Source organism: Salmo salar, chromosome ssa09, assembly GCF_905237065.1.
Source record: "Salmo salar chromosome ssa09, Ssal_v3.1, whole genome shotgun sequence".
NCBI lineage: Eukaryota > Metazoa > Chordata > Actinopteri > Salmoniformes > Salmonidae > Salmo > Salmo salar.
Window position 1 is genome coordinate 37,445,001 of NC_059450.1, and position 20,396 is coordinate 37,465,396.

At 42.0% G+C, this 20,396-nt stretch overlaps 1 protein-coding gene across 1 annotated transcript in view; it reads right to left on the reverse strand.

Annotated features, from left to right (window-relative positions):
- The window catches only part of LOC106611279 (tau-tubulin kinase 2), a 52,307-nt gene that overhangs the window by 15,596 nt on the left and 16,315 nt on the right, over positions 1 to 20,396 (reverse strand). The window contains 4 exon segments of the mRNA XM_014211317.2: positions 33 to 173; positions 309 to 382; positions 7,868 to 8,015; positions 16,664 to 16,843. Coding sequence (XP_014066792.2) covers positions 33 to 173; positions 309 to 382; positions 7,868 to 8,015; positions 16,664 to 16,735 — 435 coding nt within the window. The 5' untranslated portion in view covers positions 16,736 to 16,843.

Here is a 20,396-nt window from a genome sequence, read left to right on the forward strand (position 1 = left end):
CCTCACACACACACACTCCCTGCCTGTCTCACCGGTTTGATGTCTCTGTGCAGGAAGCCAACAGAGTGGATGCTCTCTATAGCTTCTAGTGTCTGTCGTCCCAGTCTCAGGGTGGTGCTGACTGTAAACGTGCCCCGCGTCATACTGCGCCTCAGCTCTGCCAGGTTACGCCCCTGAAAAACACACCACCCACGTAGCCTACAGAATCACTCCAAACACTTCACACTTAGTCACATCAGCTCACTGACATCACTATAGAGAATTAGAGACGTTTAAACACACAAGGTGATGAAGAGGCTCATCCTTACCTGAAGCTCCATCACCACATAGTTGAAGCGGTCATTGCGGCCGCATCCAACAAAGCGACACACGTGGTCTTTACCTGGACGATACAATAGAATATAGCATCCTTTATGACATAGTACAATCACATTCCACTGTGCTCCAGTGTCCTCCCCCATCCAGGCCAGCCAAGCCAGCCTCCCCTCCTACTGCTTTATGGTCTGTGAGTGTGTCCGTGTGTGAGACTGTGTGTGCATGTCTCAGTGGACCCTGCTTCAGAGCCAGACTCCGGCCAGCAGCCACACCACCGAGCCCTTCTACACACACAGCAGCACAGATCAGGGAGCTACCCCTCTTTACTCTACTCTACCATACACTCATTCTCTCACTCCATTTTCAACCTCATCTTCACTCTTTCTCGTCCCCTTCCTCCTCCCCTTCCCAGCATCATCATAATTGACGGCATGCAAATGCTTGAAAAGCGTTAGTGGGGCTAGGCCTACCATACATGTTTTTTCACCCCTAAGAAAAGCTTATTTTAAAAGGTCCAATGCAGCTGTTTTTATCTCAAAATCAAATAATTTCTGGGTAACAATTAATTACTTTACTGTGAACGTTTTCAATTAAAATTGCCAAAAATAAACAAAAATAGTTTCTTAGTAAAGAGAAATTTCACAAGAAAGAATTTTGCAAGGACTGTTTAGAAGTGGTCTCAGTGGAAGTGAAAAACTGAAAACTATCTGTTATTGGCAGAGGAATTCTCTTGGAACTCTCTTTCATATTGGTCTATTAATTAACTGATGTCACCAGTCAGACCAAAACTCCATCCCACCAAAAAAGGCTGAAATTTCAGGTGGTCTTTTCAAACAGCTCTTATACCAAAATAGCATTATCATCATTTTCACAATTTCACAGTATTATTCCAACCTCATCGTGTGGAAATATATATAAAACACAGGGAATTGTGTTTTTGACTGCACTGGGCCTTTAAGCCTTTCAGTCAATGTTTGATGAGAAAAAGAGAGTAGAGGAGACATGTTGGGGGATGGGAGGAGACATGTTGGGGGATGGGAGGATGGGAGGAGACATGTTGGGGGATGGGAGGAGACAAGCCGGTTTCAAGTTACATCCTTCTTCCCTTGAAATATTACACACACACACACACACACACACACCACTTTTCCTCTAATAATCCCTTTCTTACTAAGACCTTTTTCCGCCAACTTTACCATACCACCAACTTTACGAAACCTCCACCTTTACCAAACTGACACCTTATTTTGTCTTTTCCTTATATCTGAAAGATGTTTGTTTAAACGTATTTTTTCAAATTTAACCTTTATTTAACTTGGCAAGTCAGTTAAGAACAAATTCTAATTTACAATGACAGCCTACCGGGGAACAGTGGGTTCAGGGGGAGAACAACAGGGGCAGAACAACAGATTTGCCCCTTGTTCAGGGGCAGAAGAACAGATTTTTACCTTGTCAGGTCAGGGATTCGATCCAGCAACCTTTCGATTACAGGCCCAACGCTCTAACCACTAGGCTACCTGCCGCCCCAGGTATCAGGTTTTGCAGGTACCAAAGTAAAAACTTTTATTTCCGCCTAACAACCTAGTAATCACGCCTCTGCCCTCTATCCAGACATAGCCCCACTCTGCCCTCTATCCCGACATAGCACCCACCCTGCCCTCTATCCCGACATAGCCCCACCCTGCCCTCTATCCCGACATAGCCCCACCCTGCCCTCCATAGCCCCACCGTGCCCTCTACCCCGACATAGCCCTACTCTGCCCTCTACCCCGACATAGTCCCACTCTGCCCTCTATCCCGACTAGAGGTCGACCGATTAATCGGAATGGCCGATTAATTAGGGCCGATTTCAAGTTTTCGTAACAATCGGTAATCGGTATTTTTTGCCACCGATTTGCTGATTTTGGTAAAAAAAAAAATCACCTTTATTTAAAACCTGTTGGGGCTCGGGGGCAGTATTGAGACATTTTGAAAAAAATATGTGCCCATTTTTAACTGCCTCCTACACCAACTCAGAAGCTAGGATATGCATATTATTAACACATTCGGATAGAAAACACTCTGAATTTTCTAAAACAGTTTGAATGGTGTCTGTAAGTATAACAAAACTCATATTGCAGGCAAAAACCTGTGAAAAATAGATTTAAAAAAATTTGAATTTTGTGACTGTACTATTTAGTGTCATTGTTTTATAGATACCATAGTGAGAAAGGATTCATTTCGCAACACCTACGGCTTCCACTAGATGTCAACGATCTTTATAAAGTTGTTTGAAGCGTCTATGATAAACAGAGAGCAAATTAGAATCCAAGGAAGTTGACATGTCATCACTTCATTTTTTTGCGCCTGCGCATAAATCTGAGAAACGTGAGTTTTGTCTTCATTGTTTATCTCGACATAGGATAGGTTGTGTGAAAATATTACTGATGTTTAACGTTAAAAATGGACCAAAAGATTAATGCTAAACAACATTTGACATGTTTGAACGAACATAAATAGATTATTTACTAGGTTTTTTTAGCTTTTCGGCGTGATTTTACAGTCCCCCACCACGTTTTGTGGGAGCATAATGAACGCTAAGTACTTGGTGTTATTTGGACATAAATTATGAACTTTGTCAAAAGAAACCACATTTGTTCCGGACCTGGGATGCCTTCCGGACCTGGGATGCCTGTCTTCTGATGGAGATAATCAAAGGTAAGGGGATATTTACAATGTTATTATCGATTTTAGATGATGCTAACTGTATAGCATAGCCTGTTGTTCTTAGCATAGCACCCCGTTTATTGCAAAATGTGATTTCCCAGTAAAGTTATTTTGAGATCTGGCCATTCGGTAGCAATTACGAGATGATAATATATTATTCTTTGAATGACAATATTATAATTTACCAATGTTTTCGAATAGTAATTTTGTTATGTTCACCGGAAGCATTTCAGAGAAGAAAAAATCTGAATTTCACGCTACTGTAAAATGCTGTTTTTGGATATAAATATGAACTTGATGGAACAAAAAATGCATGTATTGTATAACATAATGTCCTAGGAGTGTCATCTGATGGAGATTGACAAAAGTTAGTGCATAATTCAAGCTGGTTTCTGCTTTTGGTGACGCCTGACCTTGAATTGAAAATGGATGTTTGTACTTTTGTGGCTATGTACTGTCCTAACATAATCTAACTTTATGCTTTTGCCGTAAAGCCTCTTTGAAAATCGAACAATGTGGTTAGATTAAGGAGATGTTTATCATTTAAATTGTGTAAAATAGTTGATTGTTTGAGAAATTGAAATTATTAGATTTTTGATGTTTTGAATTTCCAGCCTTGTTAGCAATCCCGGCTCGGGGTTCATTGCTAACCTGTAGCCCCAACAGGTTTTAACTAGGCAAGTCAGATTAAGAACACATTCTTATTTTCAATGACGGCCTAGGAACGAACGGGGGTTAACTGCTTTGTTCAGGAGTGATTCGAGGATTCGTTTTTGCAACCTTCAGGTTACTAGTCCAACGCTCTAACCACCTGCCTTACATTGCACTCCACGAGGAGCCTGCATGGCAGGCTGACTACCTGTTACGCAAGGGCAGCAAGAAGCCAAGGTAAGTTGCTAGCTAGCATTAAACTTATAAAAAACTATCAATCTTAACATAATCACTAGTTAACTACACATGGTTGATGATGTTACTAGTTTATCTAACGTGTCCTGCGTTGCCTGTTAATTTCTCATTGAATCACAGCCTACTTCGACAAACGGGTGTTGATTTAACAAGCGCATTTGCGAAAAAAGCACTGTCGTTGCACCAATGTACCTAACCATAAACATCAATGCCTTTCTTTAAAACCAATACACAAGTATATATTTTTAAAGCTGCATATTTAGTTAATATTGCCTAACATGAAACTGTGTCACTTATCTTGCGTTCATTGCACGCAGTCAGGATATATGCAACAGTTTGGGCTGCCTGGCTCGTTGCAAACTAATTTGCCAGAATTTTACGTAATTATGACATAACATTGAAGGTTGTGCAATGTAACAGGAATATTTAGACTTAGGGATGCCACCCGTTAGATAAAATACGGAACGGTTCCGTATTTCACTGAAAGAAAAAACGTTTGTTTTCGAGATGATAGTTTCCGGATTCGACCATATTAATGACCTAAGGCTCGTATTTCTGTGTGTTATTATGTTATAATTAAGTCTATGATTTGATATTTGATAGACCAGTCTGACTGAGCGGTGGTAGGCACCAGCAGGCTCATAAGCATTCATTCAAACAGCACTTTCGTGCGTTTTGCCAGCAGCTCTTCGCTGTGCTTCAAGCTGTTTATTACTTCAAGCTGGGTGGGTATAATTTGTGGAACGTTCCAACAGGAATCTATTCCAAAAACTTCGTAAATAACAAGGTTGCCAAAAAACAACGCATACAAAGTTGTATAGCGGCAGAATAAGATACCGGGTAGGGAGTGGTCTATTTCATTGCGTTTTTCACTCATCACGTTTATTCCGAAAAATGTCTGTCCTCACTCTGGTTGCCTATGGACAAACATTAAGAATAAGCTACGTGGTGAGTTGATGCCTATTCTGCAGCTAGTTAGCTAGGTTTGTATGCGTTGCTACTTTGTATGCGTTGTTGGTTGGCAACCTTTTACTTTACGTTTTTTGGAACAGATTCCTGTTGGAACGTTCCACAAATTATACCCACCCCTTCAAGCCTATCAACTCCCAAGATTAAGCTGGTGTAACCGATGTGAAATGGCTAGCTAGTTAGCCGGGTGCGCGCTAATAGCGTTTCAAACGTCACTCGCTCTGAGACTTGGAGTAGTTTTTCCACTTGCTCTGCATGGGTAACGCTGCTTCGAGGGTGGCTGTTGTTGATGTGTTCCTGGTTCGAGCCCAGGTAGGAGCGAGGAGAGGGACGGAAGCTATACTGTTACACTGGCAATACTAAAGTGCCTATAAGAACATCCAATAGTCAAAGGTATATGAAATACAAATCGTATAGAGAGAAATAGTCCTATAATTCCTATAATAACTACAACCTAAAACTTCTTACCTGGGAACATTGAAGACTCATGTTAAAAGGAACCACCAGCTTTCATATGTTCTCATGTTCTGAGCAAGGCACTTAAACATTAGCTTTCGTACATGGCACATATTGCACTTTTACTTTCTTCTCCAAAACTTTATTTTTGCATTATTTAAACCAAATTGAACATGTTTCATTATTTATTTGAGGCTATATTGATTTTATTGATGTATCATATTAAGTTAAAATAAGTGTTCATTCAGTATTGTCGTAATAGTCATTATTACAAATAAATACATGTTTTTTTTTGTTTTTTGTTTTTAAATCGGCCGATTAATCGGTATCAGCTTTTTCTCTCTCCCGGTCCTCCAATAATCGGCATTGGCGTTGAAAAACCATAATCGGTCGACCTCTAATCCCGATATAGCGCCACTCTGCCCTCTACCCCGACATAGCCCCACTCTGCCCTCTACCCCGACATAGCCACACTCTGCCCTCTATCCCAAAATAGCCCCACTCTGCCCTCTATCCCGACATAGCCCCACTCTGCCCTCTATCCAGACATAGCCACACTCTGCCCTCTACCCCGACATAGCCCCACTCTGCCCTCTATCCCGACATAGCCCCACTCTGCCCTCTACCCAGACATAGCCCCACTCTGCCCTCTACCCCAACATAGTCCCACTCTGCCCTCTACCCCAACATAGCCCCACTCTGCCCTCTACCCCAACATAGCCCCACTCTGCCCTCTACCCCAGCATAGTCCCACTCTGCCCTCTACCCCAGCATAGTCCCACTCTGCCCTCTACCCCAGCATAGTCCCACTCTGCCCTCTACCCCAGCATAGCTCCACTCTGCCCTCTACCCCAGCATAGTCCCACTCTGCCCTCTACCCCAGCATAGTCCCACTCTGCCCTCTACCCCAACATAGTCCCACTCTGCCCTCTACCCCAACATAGCCCCACCCAACACGTCCTTGATTTCTTTCTCTACATTACCCTTCAGAGTCAGTGTATCTCTTTGCCTTATCGAGTAGTAGACCGTCAACCTTTAAGAAAATATACAACAATATAAATTCCGTTTCTTGAGATTAAATTAGGTTGAATGTGTACTTTGAAATGACTACTGGTCAGTTTAGGGCAGGGGGTTGGTTGAGTTTAGGGCAGGGGGTTGTGGTTTAGTTTAGGGTAGGAGGGTTGTGGTTTAGTTTAGGGCAGGGCAGGGGGGGTTGTGGTTTAGTTTAGGGCAAGGGGTTGGTTGAGTTTAGGGCAGGGGGATGTGGTTGAGTTTAGAGGAGGCTTGTGGTAGAGTTTAGGGTAGGAGGCTTGTGGTTGAGTTTAGGGTAGGAGGCTTGTGGTTGAGTTTAGGGTAGGAGGGTTGTGGTTGAGTTTAGGGTAGCTGGGTTGTGGTTGAGTTTAGGGTAGGAGGTTTGTGGTTGAGTTTAGGGTAGGAGGCTTGTGGTTGAGTTTAGGGTAGGAGGGTTGTGGTTGAGTTTAGGGTAGGAGGGTTGTGGTTGAGTTTAGGGTAGGAGGGTTGTGGTTGAGTTTAAGGTAGATGGGTTGTGGTTGAGTTTAGAGGAGACTTGTGGATGAGTTTAGGGTAGGAGGGTTGTGGTTGAGTTTTGGGTAGGAGGGTTGTGGTTGAGTTTAGGGTAGGAGGGTTGTGGTTGAGTTTAGGGTAGGAGGGTTGTGGTTGAGTTTAGGGTAGGAGGGTTGTGGTTGAGTTTAAGGTAGATGGGATGTGGTTGAGTTTAGGGTAGATGGGTTGTGGTTGAGTTTAGTGTAGATGGGTTGTGGTTGAGTTTAGTGTAGATGGGTTGTGGTTGAGTTTAGAGGAGACTTGTGGATGAGTTTAGGGCAGGTGGTTGATAGTTTAGTTTAGGGCAGGTGGTTGATAGTTTAGTTTAGGGAAGGTGGTTGATAGTTTAGTTTAGGGCAGGTGGTTGATGGTTGAGTTTAGGACAGGTTATTGATGGTTGAGTTTAGGGAAGGTGGTTGATAGTTTAGTTTAGGGCAGGTGGTTGATGGTTGAGTTTAGGACAGGTTATTGATGGTTGAGTTTAGGGCAGGTGATTGATGGTTGAGTTTAGGGCAGGTGGTTGATGGTTGAGTTTAGGGCAGGTGGTTGATGGTTGAGTTTAGGGCAGGTGGTTGATGGTTACAATTAGGGCAGGTGGGTGATGGTTGCGATTAGGGCAGGAGGCTATGGTTGAGTTTAGGGCAGGTGGTTGATGGTTGCAATTAGGGCAGGTGGTTGATGGTTGAGTTTAGGGCAGGTGCTTGATGGTTGAGTTTAGGGCAGGTGGTTGATGGTTACTATTAGGGCAGGTGGTTGATGGTTGCGATTAGGGCAGGTGGTTGATAGTTGAGTTCAGGGCAGGTGGTTGATGGTTGAGTTTAGGGAAGGTGGTTGATGGTTGCGATTAGGGCAGGTGATTGATGGTTGAGTTTAGGGCAGGTGGTGGATGGTTGAGTTTAGGGCAGGGGCCAGAAGTCAGAGGGAAGGTTAAGTACATGTAATTGGGGTTTACCCTGGAGTTTCTTGAGGACAGCCACCTCCATCTTGAGGACCTGTTTAGGCTGCTGTGCTGACTCCACCTTCAGAGCAACACTGACCCTGGTCAGCAGGTCCAACGCCTCGTAGATCTCCCCAAAGCCACCGCCGCCAATTTTCTTTGTCTATACACAAATCCCAAGGCCAAACATAATGTCATAATATGGAAAACATAGGTTAGTAGATTCTTTTATTTTTCAATCTTCCCACCATCCAATCTTCCTCCCCCATTCCTAGACACATTTACATGTTTCTTCCTCTCTAATCAGTATCCACACAAACACAAAAAAAACACACACACACACACACACACACACACACACACACACACACACACACACACACACACACACACACACACACACACACACACACACACACACACACACAATCTTGTGTGACATAAGCAGCTCAACTCAAAGGGATTAGCAGTGGCAGATTTACATAACATCAGCTCCTTTGTCAGTGCTAGGGTTTAATCATTTCCCGGTATCACTTTTCTCCTGGGTAACCCAGTATTTCCCGCCAAAACTGGGAGTGTCATTCAAAAGCATTATAAAGCATATAAATGTGTCTGGATTTGATTGGAGCTTTGATCAGCATGAACATTTAAACCTGATGCTACCTGAGGCTGATGAGACATATATTAAATACATTTTATGAGCCCTACATTAACCACATTTATTGAGCCCAAGCCCCAAAAAGCCCAAATGATTGTGATGTTATCCAATACATACATTATATATAGGCAGTGGTGGAAAAACTACCCAATTGTCAAACTTGAGTAAAAGCATAGATACCTTAATATAAAGTAAAAATGAAAGTCACCCAGTAAAATATTACTTGAGTAAAAGTCTAAAAGTATTTGGTTTTAAATATACTTAAGTATCAAAAGTAAATGTAATTGATAAAATACACTTAAGTATCAAAAGTAGAAGAAAAAGTATAAATAATAAAAAATTCCTTATATTAAGCTAAGCATTGTCTTGTTTTTAAAATGTACGGATAGTCAGGGGCACAGTCCAACACTCAGACATTAATTACAAAAGATACATTTGTGTTTAGTGAGTCTGCCGGACCATAGGCAGTAGGGATGACCACGTGTTTTGGGTTGTCAGGGAAAATGTATGGAGTAAAAAGTACAATATTTTCTATAGGAATGTAGTGAAGTAAAAGTAAAACTTGTCAAAAATATGAATAGTAAATTGAAGTACAGATACCCCAAAAACCTACTTAAGTAGTAGTTTAAAGTATTTTTACTTAAGTACTTTACACCACTGTATATAGGCTACTGCACATTACGCACGACAGAGAAACATAAAAGCCCATAGATGTAGCTAGCTATATGCTCTCTTGGGTAAATAAAAGCTAATCCTTTTGAGTGTGAACTTTATTACTGTACTGTATTATATGGACTGGAAATACGCACATCGTTCAAACCATGATAAATCTGGGAGAAAACATGTGATTCTGGTGCAGCACGTGATGCTTATAAAGTTACAAGTATAGGCTAGCGAATTAGAATTTAATTTTGAAATATAATAGGGTCTATTAGTATAGTTAGTAGGCTGACGCATATATACCTTTCATAATATTCCTCTCTATCGTTGCTTCATTCCTTCCTCGCTTTCAACAGTTAAATGAAATAAGTTTCATTGTCCTTATCTTCATCATTCTAATGACATCCTTGAATAATATAGGACTAGAATTACATGCAGACGGCTTTCACTTATCTTCATGAAGATTAAACGGTTAGTGAATAAATAACTACCACCATCGCTCTACTTTCAAACTACTACTAGTTTTATTGGCTGCTGTATTTAACATTTAGCAAAACAAGAGCTTGCATCCTTCTTCGAATAGTCAATTGGTATAAGAAATGCCCCCAAAAAATGATGTCCAGCAAGCTATTCTAGTATAGCTTTCCCCAAAAGCGCAAGAGATGCAAGAAACAGAGGCTATAAGTTTGAAGTTTATTATGCATAACCCATCATTAATTAGCTAAATATAAGGCTAATACTGCATTGAATGGATTACCTGAAAGAGGTAGTCCAGGACATCTATGACATCTGTATATAGGGCTATATGTCAATGTAGAACACAGTTATCTATTTTGGATGCAATTTGAATGGAGTTGATGGAGATAGAGAAAGACTGCGAGAGAGTGCTTGCGTGTGCACTGATTTAAAGCAACGATATTCGAGTGATAGGCTGTTTAAAAATTCTGCAGCTGCAATATTATTATTCTTTTTTTTTTTTAAATCTTTACAATCCAAAAACAAGGTGACCCCCAAAAGCCAGATGGATATGGGTAAATTAGATGCTATGGTGGAAAAATTGCAAGACTATGTTATAATACTTGTATTGCATCAAATGGTTGCATTATGCAATAGAATAGAGTATTCTGTTAACTATTGTGTGTGTGTTCCACTGAGGATGGGCCTCTGAGAGATAACACTGACAGAGGAGATTTATGATGTATTTTGGGTGATAAAACCTAAAGAGCATTCCAAAGCATGAGTTAATGTTTCTGTTCTATACCATACCAGGGAGAGATGGTTCCAGTTTGGAGTCGGCGGGCCAGACACTGGTCTATACAATGAAAACTGTTGACACAGCAGATACTGTCTGCTATGTATTATAGGTATCTTTCATACAAATCTTAACCTTATGACCCATTCTATATATCTGGTGTTCGTCATGTAGGTTGAAAGGGGTGTATCTTGGCTATAAAATACCTTTGTACTTTTGTCTCGGGGCTCTCAACGAATCATTTGACCGTGAATCGTCGACCGGCCATGACCAGCCATCATTATCGTAGAGCACTCAATCGATTCACTTTATATGTGTGTGTTGTATTGACCTGCTTCCTTATTAATAAGTGATTAAAGATGTAGTTTAAGTATAACTCTGACTTGTGTGATAAGTTTGTCTCTCCTCATTTGATAGTAAAGAAATTAACCACCACATTTGGCGACAAGGATGGGATGTGAATCTTCACTTGGTGACCGCTCCTGATGACCTGGGTAAATGGTGCACGAGGGATCCCTCAAACTTGGGATCTCAGGGAGACCACACTTCGGGAACGAAGCAGATGGACCCCTTTGATCTGAGAGGCAGCGAGCCGAGTGGATACCACATCTCAAACTTTTTTTTTTTTTTTAAAGAGGTGAGCATAACACACTTGAAGTTGTGTTTTTAAGAAAAGCCTCTGTTACGTAGACTCTGAGTGTGTATTCCTGTGTGAGGGGGGCACCTTGGAGGCGTAAACAGGGCCGAGTAAGTGGAGGATGATCTGAGAGTTAGTCGACTCAAAGACACCTATCATTGGTCAGTTGCGGGCGACCTAGAGCAGTCCTGACACTGAATTGATCACAGTGGAGATTGGTGCGGTCTGTAGGGATGAGGTGCCAGGGTGACTGTGGGTTCTGTGTGAAGCACGGTACCTAGTGAAACCCTATTGGAAGAAGGACCTCATTCTGAAAAGTGTCAGCGAGACCTTCTAAGTGATCCTCAAAAGTGGTGAATTCCAATTATTTTAAATGCGCTAGCCAGGTATGCCCTGGGTTTGGCAATTTAGCGTTAAACATCCAGAATCTGTGTGAACTAGTTAAGATCATTATGATATAGTATAAGATAGTACGGTGCACCTGTACTTGTTTTAAACCTGTACTTGCTTTAAACATGTAATTGTTTTAAACCTGTACCCCATTTTAGAAGTATTGAAATATGTAAATGTATGAGTTGCATTATCCTAGGAACTAATCATTAGATAGAAATTAGAAAATATTCCTGCAGGTTAAAATATTGTTGAAAAACAACTAATTGATTAGGTATGTTTGAGAATAGCATTGTGTGACTGTGATATGAGAGTTGTGTGAATATGGAAATGAGTCTTAATCTGACGTTTGGATAGTAACATATAGAAACATGCTTAACCAGATGATTGAAATTTGGATAATAAGCTTTGATATAACGTTCTCTTGGGGTTCCGTTCCCTCACTGCCCATCATAGAAGATCACGGTGTGGTATTGAGAGCGGGATGATATTTTAGAAAGCAGCGGAAGGTCTATAGTTCCTCAGAGGCTTGATTTTGCCGTGGTCTCTGGGAGGTTAGAGAACCGTTGAGGATCCCATGGTCATTGTCGGGAAACAAATGTTTATTTTTGGTTCTGCTGGGAGTATGTTTGGAGAGCTGCTTTGTAGCTGTGGAGAGTCCTTGAAAAAGCAAATGGAATGGTTGTCGTGAGTACCTAAGAATTTCTTACGTTTTATATGGATTCTGTGAATATATGAAAATATGATAAATTGTATGTGCGTATAATCGATTACTGGAGATTTGATCAAGTAATTCTGGGAATATATTTATGCCCAAACAGTTCCAGCTAATACTTTTAAAGATTCATCTTTCCAGAAATAAGTCCCTCACTGTTGCCGCTTGTTATAGACCCAGCTCAGCTCCCATCTGTGCCCTGGACACCATATGTGAATTGATTGCCCCCATCTATCGTCAGAGTTCAAACTGCTAGGTGAATTGGGATATGCTCAACACCCCGGCCGTCCTACAATCCAAGCTAGATGCCCTCAATCTCACACAAATTATCAAGGAACCTACCAGGTACAACCCCAAATCCGTAAACATGGGCACCCTCATAGATATCATCCTGACCAACTTGCCCTCTAAATACACCTCTGCTGTTTTCAACCAGGATCTCAGCGATCACTGCCTCATTGCCTGCGTCCGTTATGGGTCCGTGGTCAAACGACCACCCCTCATCACTGTCAAACGCTCGCTAACACTTCAGCGAGCAGGCCTTTCTAATCGACCTGGCCCGGGTATCCTGGAAGGATATTGACCTCATCCCATCAGTAGAGGAGGCCTGGTTGTTCTTTAAAAGTGCTTTCCTCACCATCTTAAATAAGCATACCCCTTTCAAAAATAATTGAACTAAGAACAGATATAGCCCTTGGTGTTCACTCCAGACTTGACTGCCCTTGACCAGCACAAAACACCCGGTGGCGTACTGCGCTAGCATCGAATAGTCCCCGAGATATGCAACTTTTCAGGGAAGTCAGGAACCAATACACACAGTCAGTTAGGAAAGCAAAGGCTAGCTTTTTCAAACAGAAAATTGCATCCTGCAGCACTAATTCCAAAACGTTTTGGGACACTGTAAAGTCCATGGAGAATAAGAGTACCTCCTCCCAGCTGCCCACTGCACTGAGACTAGGAATAAATCCACGATAATCGAGAATTTCAATAAGCATTACTCTATGGCTGGCCATGCTTTCCACCTGGCTACCCCAACAGCTCTGCACCCCCCGCAGCAACTGGCCCAAGCCCCCACGCTTCTCCTTCACCCAAATCCTGAAAGCTGATGTTCTGAAAGAGCTGCAAAATCTGGATCCCTACAAATCAGCTGGGCTAGACAATCTGGAACCTCGCTTCCTAAAATTATCTGCCGCCATTGTTACAACCCCTATTCCTAGTCTGTTCAACCTCTCTTTCGTATCGTCTGAGATTCCTAAAAAATTGGAAAGCGGCCGCTGTCATCCCCCTCTTCAAAGAGGGAGACACTCTAGACCCAAACTGTTTTACACCTATATCCATCCTGCCCTGCCTTTCTAAAGTCTTCGAAAGCCAAGTGAACAAACAGATCACCGACCATTTCGAATCCCACCATACCATCTCTGCTTTGCAATCTGGTTTCCGAGCTGGTCATGGGTGCACCTCAGCCATGCTCAAGGTCCTAAACAATATCATAACCGCCATCGATAAAAGACAGTACTGTGCAGCCGTCTTCATCGACCTGGCCAAGGCTTTCGACTCTGACAATCACCGTACTCTTATTGGAAGACTCAACAGTCTTGGTTTCTCTAATGACTGCCTTGCCTGGTTCACTAACTACTTCTCAGATAGAGTTTAGTGTGTCAAATCGGAGGGCCTGTTGTCCGGTCCTCTGGCAGTCTCTATAGAGGTGCCACAGGGTTCAATTCTCGGGCTGACTCTTTTCTCTGTATATATCAATGATGTTGCTCTTGCTGCTGGTGATTCTTTGATCCACCTCTACGCAGACGACACCATTCTGTATACATCTGGCCCTTCTTTGGACACTGTGTTAACAAATCTCCAAACGAGCTTCAACGCCATACAACACTCCTTCCGTGGCCTCAAACTGCTCTTAAATGCTAGTAAAACGAAATGCATTGCTCTTCAACCGATCGCTGCCCACACCCGCTCGCCGGACTAGCATCACTACTCTGGAAGGTTCTGACTTAGAATATGTGGACAACTATAAATACCTAGGTGTCTGGCTAGACTGTAAACTCTCCTTCTAGACTCACATTAAGCATCTCCAATCCAAAGTTAAATCTAGAATCGGCTTCCTATTTCACAAAAATGCCTCCTTCAAACTGACCATCCTACCGATCCTTGACCTCGGCGATGTAATTTACAAAATTGCCTCCAACACTCTACTCAGCAAATTGGATGCAGTCTATCACAGTGCCATCCGTTTTGCCACCAAAGCCCCATATACTACCCACCACTGTGACCTGTATGCTCTCGTTGGCTGTTCCTCGCTACATATTTGTCGCCAAACCCACTGGCTACAGGTCATCTATAATTCTTTAATAGGTAAAGCTCTGCCTTATCTCAGTTCACTGGTCACCATAGCAACACCCACCCGTAGCATGCGCTCCAGCAGGTATATTTCACTGGTCATCCATCCCCAAAGCCAACACCTCCTTTAACCGCCTTTCCTTCCAGTTCTCTGCTACCAATGACTAGAACGAATTGCAAAAATCACTGAAGTTGGAGACTTATATCTCCCTCACTAACTTTAAGCGTCAGCTGTCAGAGCAGCTTACCGATCGCTGCAGCTGTACACAGCTCATCTGTAAATAGCCCATCCAACCAACTACCTACCTCATCCCCATATTTGTTTTTCTGCTTTTATGCACACCAGTATTTCTACTTGCACATCCTCATCTGCACCTATTTATTGCCTTACCTCCTTAATTTTGCACACACTGTATACAGCTTTGTCTATTGTGTTAGACTGTACGTTTGTTTATCCCATGTGTAACTCTGTGTTGTTGTTTTTGTCGCACTGCTTTGCTTTATCTTGGCCAGGTCGCAGTTGTAAATGAGAACTTGTTCTCAACTGGCCTACCTGGTTAAATAAAGGTGAAATAAAAAAATAAAAAAATATATATATGTAAATAATGTATTATTATTTAGTATAGACAGGAAGTGGAGCCATGGTGCTGTCCTACCCCTGTCTACTCCTCCCAGTCCCAGTCGAAGTCTCAGTCCCAGTAGAGGTCCCATTCCAAGTCCCAGTCCCAGTAGAGGTCACAGTCCCAGTCCCAGTAGGCCCCATTCCCAGTAGAGGTCACAGTCCCAGTCCCAGTCGAGGTCCCAGTCCCAGTCCCAGTCGAGGTCCCAATCCAAGGAGAGGTCCCAGTTCCAGGAGAGGTCACAGTCCCAGGAGAGGTCACAGTCCCAGTCCCAGTAGAGATCACAGTTCCAGTAGGTTTCAGTCCCAGTCCCAGTAGGTCTCAGTCCCAGGAGGTCCCAGTCCCAGCTACACTAACCTCCCACGGCACCCTGTCCCTGGTAGCTCTGGCCGGGGGACACAGGCACACACACGCACCACAGCATGGTAGAGAGGAGCGGCCAGGGGGATAGCGCTGGGAATAGCACACTGAGTGGCTACAAAAAGCTTCTCTCGCTTTATTAAGTTCCAGTCCACTTGGTGGCAAGGAGCTGCATGTGCACTGCACACATGGAGCTGACCCAAAACTGTCCAGGTCAGCAGGTGAGATGGACAAGATAAAGACATGGGGGAGAGTGGAGCCAATTAATGGACAACAAATACAGCTTTGTTGTGATGAATTGGTGCTTGCTGAGGGGGCACAAACATGGCATAACGGAATGGTGACACACTCACACACTCACTCACACACACACACACACACACACACACACACACACACACACACACACACACACACACACACACACACACACAGTAGTGTAAAGTACTTAAGTAGGACTTTAAAGTATTTCTACTTAAGTACTTTTTTGCAGTATCTGTACTTTACTTGACTATTTATAGTTTTTACAACTTTTACTTCACTACATTCCTAAATAAAAGAATGTACTTTTTACTCCATACATTTTCCCTGACACCCAAAAGTACTCATTACATTTTGAATGCTTAGCAGGACAGGAAGATGGTCCAATTCACACAATTCATATCAAGAGAACACCCCTGGTCATCTACTGCCTCTGATCTGGAGGACTCACTAAACACACAGGCTTAGTTTAAATAATGTCTGAATGTTGGAGTGTGCTATCCCTAAATAAATAAAAATAAGAACATTGTGCCCACTGGTTTGCTTAATATAAGGAATTTGAAATGATTCATACTTTTACTTTTGATACTTAAGTATGTTTTAGAAACTACATTAACTTTTGATACTTAAGTATATTTAAAACCAAATACTTTTAGACTTTTACTCAACTAGTATTTTACTGGGTGACTTTCACTTTTACTTGAGTCCATTTCTATTTATGGAATCTTTACTTTTACTCAAGTTTGACAATTGGTTACTTTTTATATGCACACACACACACACACACACACACACACACACACACACACACACACACACACACACACACACACACACACACACACACACACACACACACACACACACACACACACACACACACACACACACACACACACACACACTTACCACTTTCCATCGTTCCTTGACCAGGACAAGCACAGTGAGGATGTCAGCTTGGTCCGTCGCTGCAGCACTCATCCCGCCTGCGGTGGACTGCTGCTCACTGTGGTTCTTCCTCTGCTACCACTCCTGCTAACTACCACCAGCCGTATTAGATTGGGCCGGGCATCAGGTCCCTGTAGAGACCTAAACAACAGGCCCAGGAGAGAGGCAGAACCCACATAAGACAACCACAATATACTGTGGTCTGTTGAATATAATAATGAATATAATGAACCCTAATTAATGAAGTATCTGTAAGTATCTCTGGATAAGAGTGGCAGCTAAATGATTAAAATGTAAATGTATACTGTATGGAAAGTTCCAACACTTTAGACATAGCTTTGATTGAGGCTCCCTCAACACAGGGTTAACATCAAATCAAATGTATTTGTCACATGGGTCGAATACAACAGGCGTACATGTGTTGTTGATGTACAGTACTATATACACAGGGGTTAAAGTTAACCTCCTCTTTCATGTCAGAAAGTCCTGACCATCATGCTTTTAGGGAAAGAGGATCATTTTGTAAATTAATTAAACTGCAACTTTGATCAATTCCAGTCCCCTTGCTTAAAGGGTACGGTGTCCTCCACAGGATAATTTTTATGTAGAAATACCAAAATGCTCAGTTTAACCTCTTAAATGTAAAGTCCCCATATTTGGGGACCCTATTAGATTTTTTTATTAAATTCAGTCTGGTATGAGAATGGTTGCCCCTATCTGCAAAAGCAGGGTATCTGCGGAAAGTATCTTGGCTATTGGTCTGTGCCATAAAATATTTGGTATGACTTTAGTATGGCTTTAGAAGCTTCTGATAGGCTAATTGACATAATTTGAGTCAATTAGAGGTGTACCTGTGGATGTATTTCAAGGCCTACCTTCAAATTCAGTGCCTCTTTGCTTGACATCATGGGAAAATCAGAAGAAAAATGGGCATAAGAATGTATAAGGGCAGGCTGAGTCGATGACTTCCTTTCAAGATGGCTGCTACCTACATTCCGTTTAGCGTTGTGGAGCATCAACAAAATAAACACGGAATATGTCGATTCACACCGAAAGCCCCTACTCCACAGATCATGAGGATGTCTTATTTGTCTGCCTGTGACCTACCGTTATTGATCACCAGCCCCGAGAGTAAAAATGTTTATTTTACACGTTTTCATCAAACAGCAAACGTCTTACTAGGTAAGCTTCGATTTGGTCTGTGTTTGAGTTATACAGTTGAAGTTGGAAGTTTATATACACTTAGGTTGGAGTCATTAAAACTTGTTTTTCAACCACTCCACAAATTTCTTGTTAACAAACTATAGTTTTGGCAAGTCGGTTAAGACATCTACTTTGTGCATGACACAAGTCATTTTTCCAACTATTGTTTACAGACAGATTATTTCACTTATTATTCACTGTATCACAATTCCAGTGGGTCAGAAGTTTACATACACTGAGTTGACTGTGCCTTTAAACAGCTTGGAAAAATCCAGAAAATTATGTCATGGCTTTAGAAGCTTCTGATAGGCTAATTGACATCATTTGACTCAATTGGAGGTGTACCTGTGGATGTATTTCAAGGCCTACCTTCAAACTCAGTGCCTCTTTGCTTGACATCATGGGAAAATCAAAAGAAATCAGCCAAGACCTCAGAAAAAAAATGGTGGATCTCCACAATTCTGGTTCATCCTTGGGAGCAATTTCCAAACGCCTGAAGGTACCACGTTCATCTGTACAAACAATAGTACGCAAGTATAAACACCATGGGACCATGCAGCCGTCATACCGCTCAGGAAGGAGATGCGTTCTGTCTCCTAGAGATGAACGTACTTTGGTGCAAAAAGTGCAACTCAATCCCTGAACAATAGCAAAGGCAGGTACAAAAGTATCTATATCCACAGTAAAACGAGTCCTATGTCAACATAACCTGAAAAACCATTCAGCAAGGAAGAAGTCACTGCTTCAAAACCGCCATAAAAAAGCCAGACTACGATTTGCAACTGCACATGGGGACAAAGATTGTACTTTTTTGGAGAAATGTCCTGTGGTCTGATGAAACAAAAATAGAACTGTTAACTTGTTATGGATAGGGGGCAGTATTTTCACAGCCGGATAAAAAACGTACCCGATTTAATCTGAGTATTACTCCTGCCCAGAAACTACAATATGCATATAATTATTAGCTTTGGATAGAAAACACTCCAAAGTTTCTAAAACTGTTTGAATAGTGTCTGTGAGTATAACATAACTCATTTGGCAGGCCAAAACCTGAGAAGATTCCAAACAGGAAGCGCCCTCTCTGACCATTTCTTGGCCTTCTTGATCATCTCTATCCAAAACAGGGGATCTCTGTTGTAACGTGACATTTTCAAACGCTCCCATAGGCTCTCAGAAGGCGCCAGAACGTTGAATGATGACTTTGCAGGCCATGGCTGAAAAACAGTAGCGCATTTGGTAAGTGGTCGATTTGAGAACAATGAGACTGGGGGCGCGTGCACGAGACGACTCCATGTTTAAATTTTCAGTCTTTGAACGAAAACAACGACTCCCGGTTGGAATATTATCGCTTTTTTACGAGAAAAATCGCATAAAAATTGATTTTAAACAGCGTTTGACATGCTTCGAAGTACGGTAATGGAATATTTTGAATTTTTTTGCCACGAAACGCGCCGGGCGCGTCACCCTTCGTTACCCTTCGGATAGTGTCTTGAACGCACAACAAAACGCCGCTATTTGGATATAAGTATGGATTATTTGGAACCAAACCAACATTTGTTATTGAAGTAGAAGTCCCGGGAGTGCATTCTGACGAAGAACAGCAAAGGTAATCCAATTTTTCTTATAGTAAATCTGAGTTTGGTGAGTACCAAACTTGGTGGGTGTCAAAATAGCTAGCCCGTGATGGCCGGGCTATCTACTCAGAATATTGCAAAATGTGCTTTCACCGAAAAGCTATTTTAAAATCGGACACCGCGATTGCATAGAGGAGTTCTGTATCTATAATTCTTAAAATAATTGTTATGTTTTTTGTGAACGTTTATCGTGAGTAATTTAGTAAATTCACCGGAAGTTTCGGTAGGTATGCTAGTTCTGAACTTCACATGCTAATGTAAAAAGCTGTTTTTTGATATAAATATGAACTTGATTGAACAAAACATGCATGTATTGTATAACATAATGTCCTAGGAGTGTCATCTGATGAAGATCATCAAAGGTTAGTGCTGCATTTAGCTGTGGTTTTGTTTTTTGTGACATTATATGCTAGCTTGAAAAATGGGTGTCTGATTATTTCTGGCTGGGTACTCTGCTGACATAATCTAATGTTTTGCTTTCATTGTAAAAGCCTTTTTGAAATCGGACAGTGTGGTTAGATAAAGGAGAGTCTTGTCTTTAAAATGGTGTAAAATAGTCATATGTTTGAAAAATTGGAGTTTTCGGATTTTCGAGGACTTTGTATTTCGCGCCACGCCCATCATTGGATATTGGAGCAGGTGTTCCGCTAGCGGAACGTCTAGATGTAAGAGGTTATTAAGCAATAATGACCATTGCTATGTTTGGAGGACAAAGGGGGAAGCTTGCAAGCCGAAGAACACCATCCCAACTCTGAAGCACGGGAGTGGGCAGCATCATGTTTTGGGGTGCTTTACTGCAGGAGGGACTGGTGCACTTCACAAAATAGATGGCATCATGAGGGAGGAAAATTATGTGG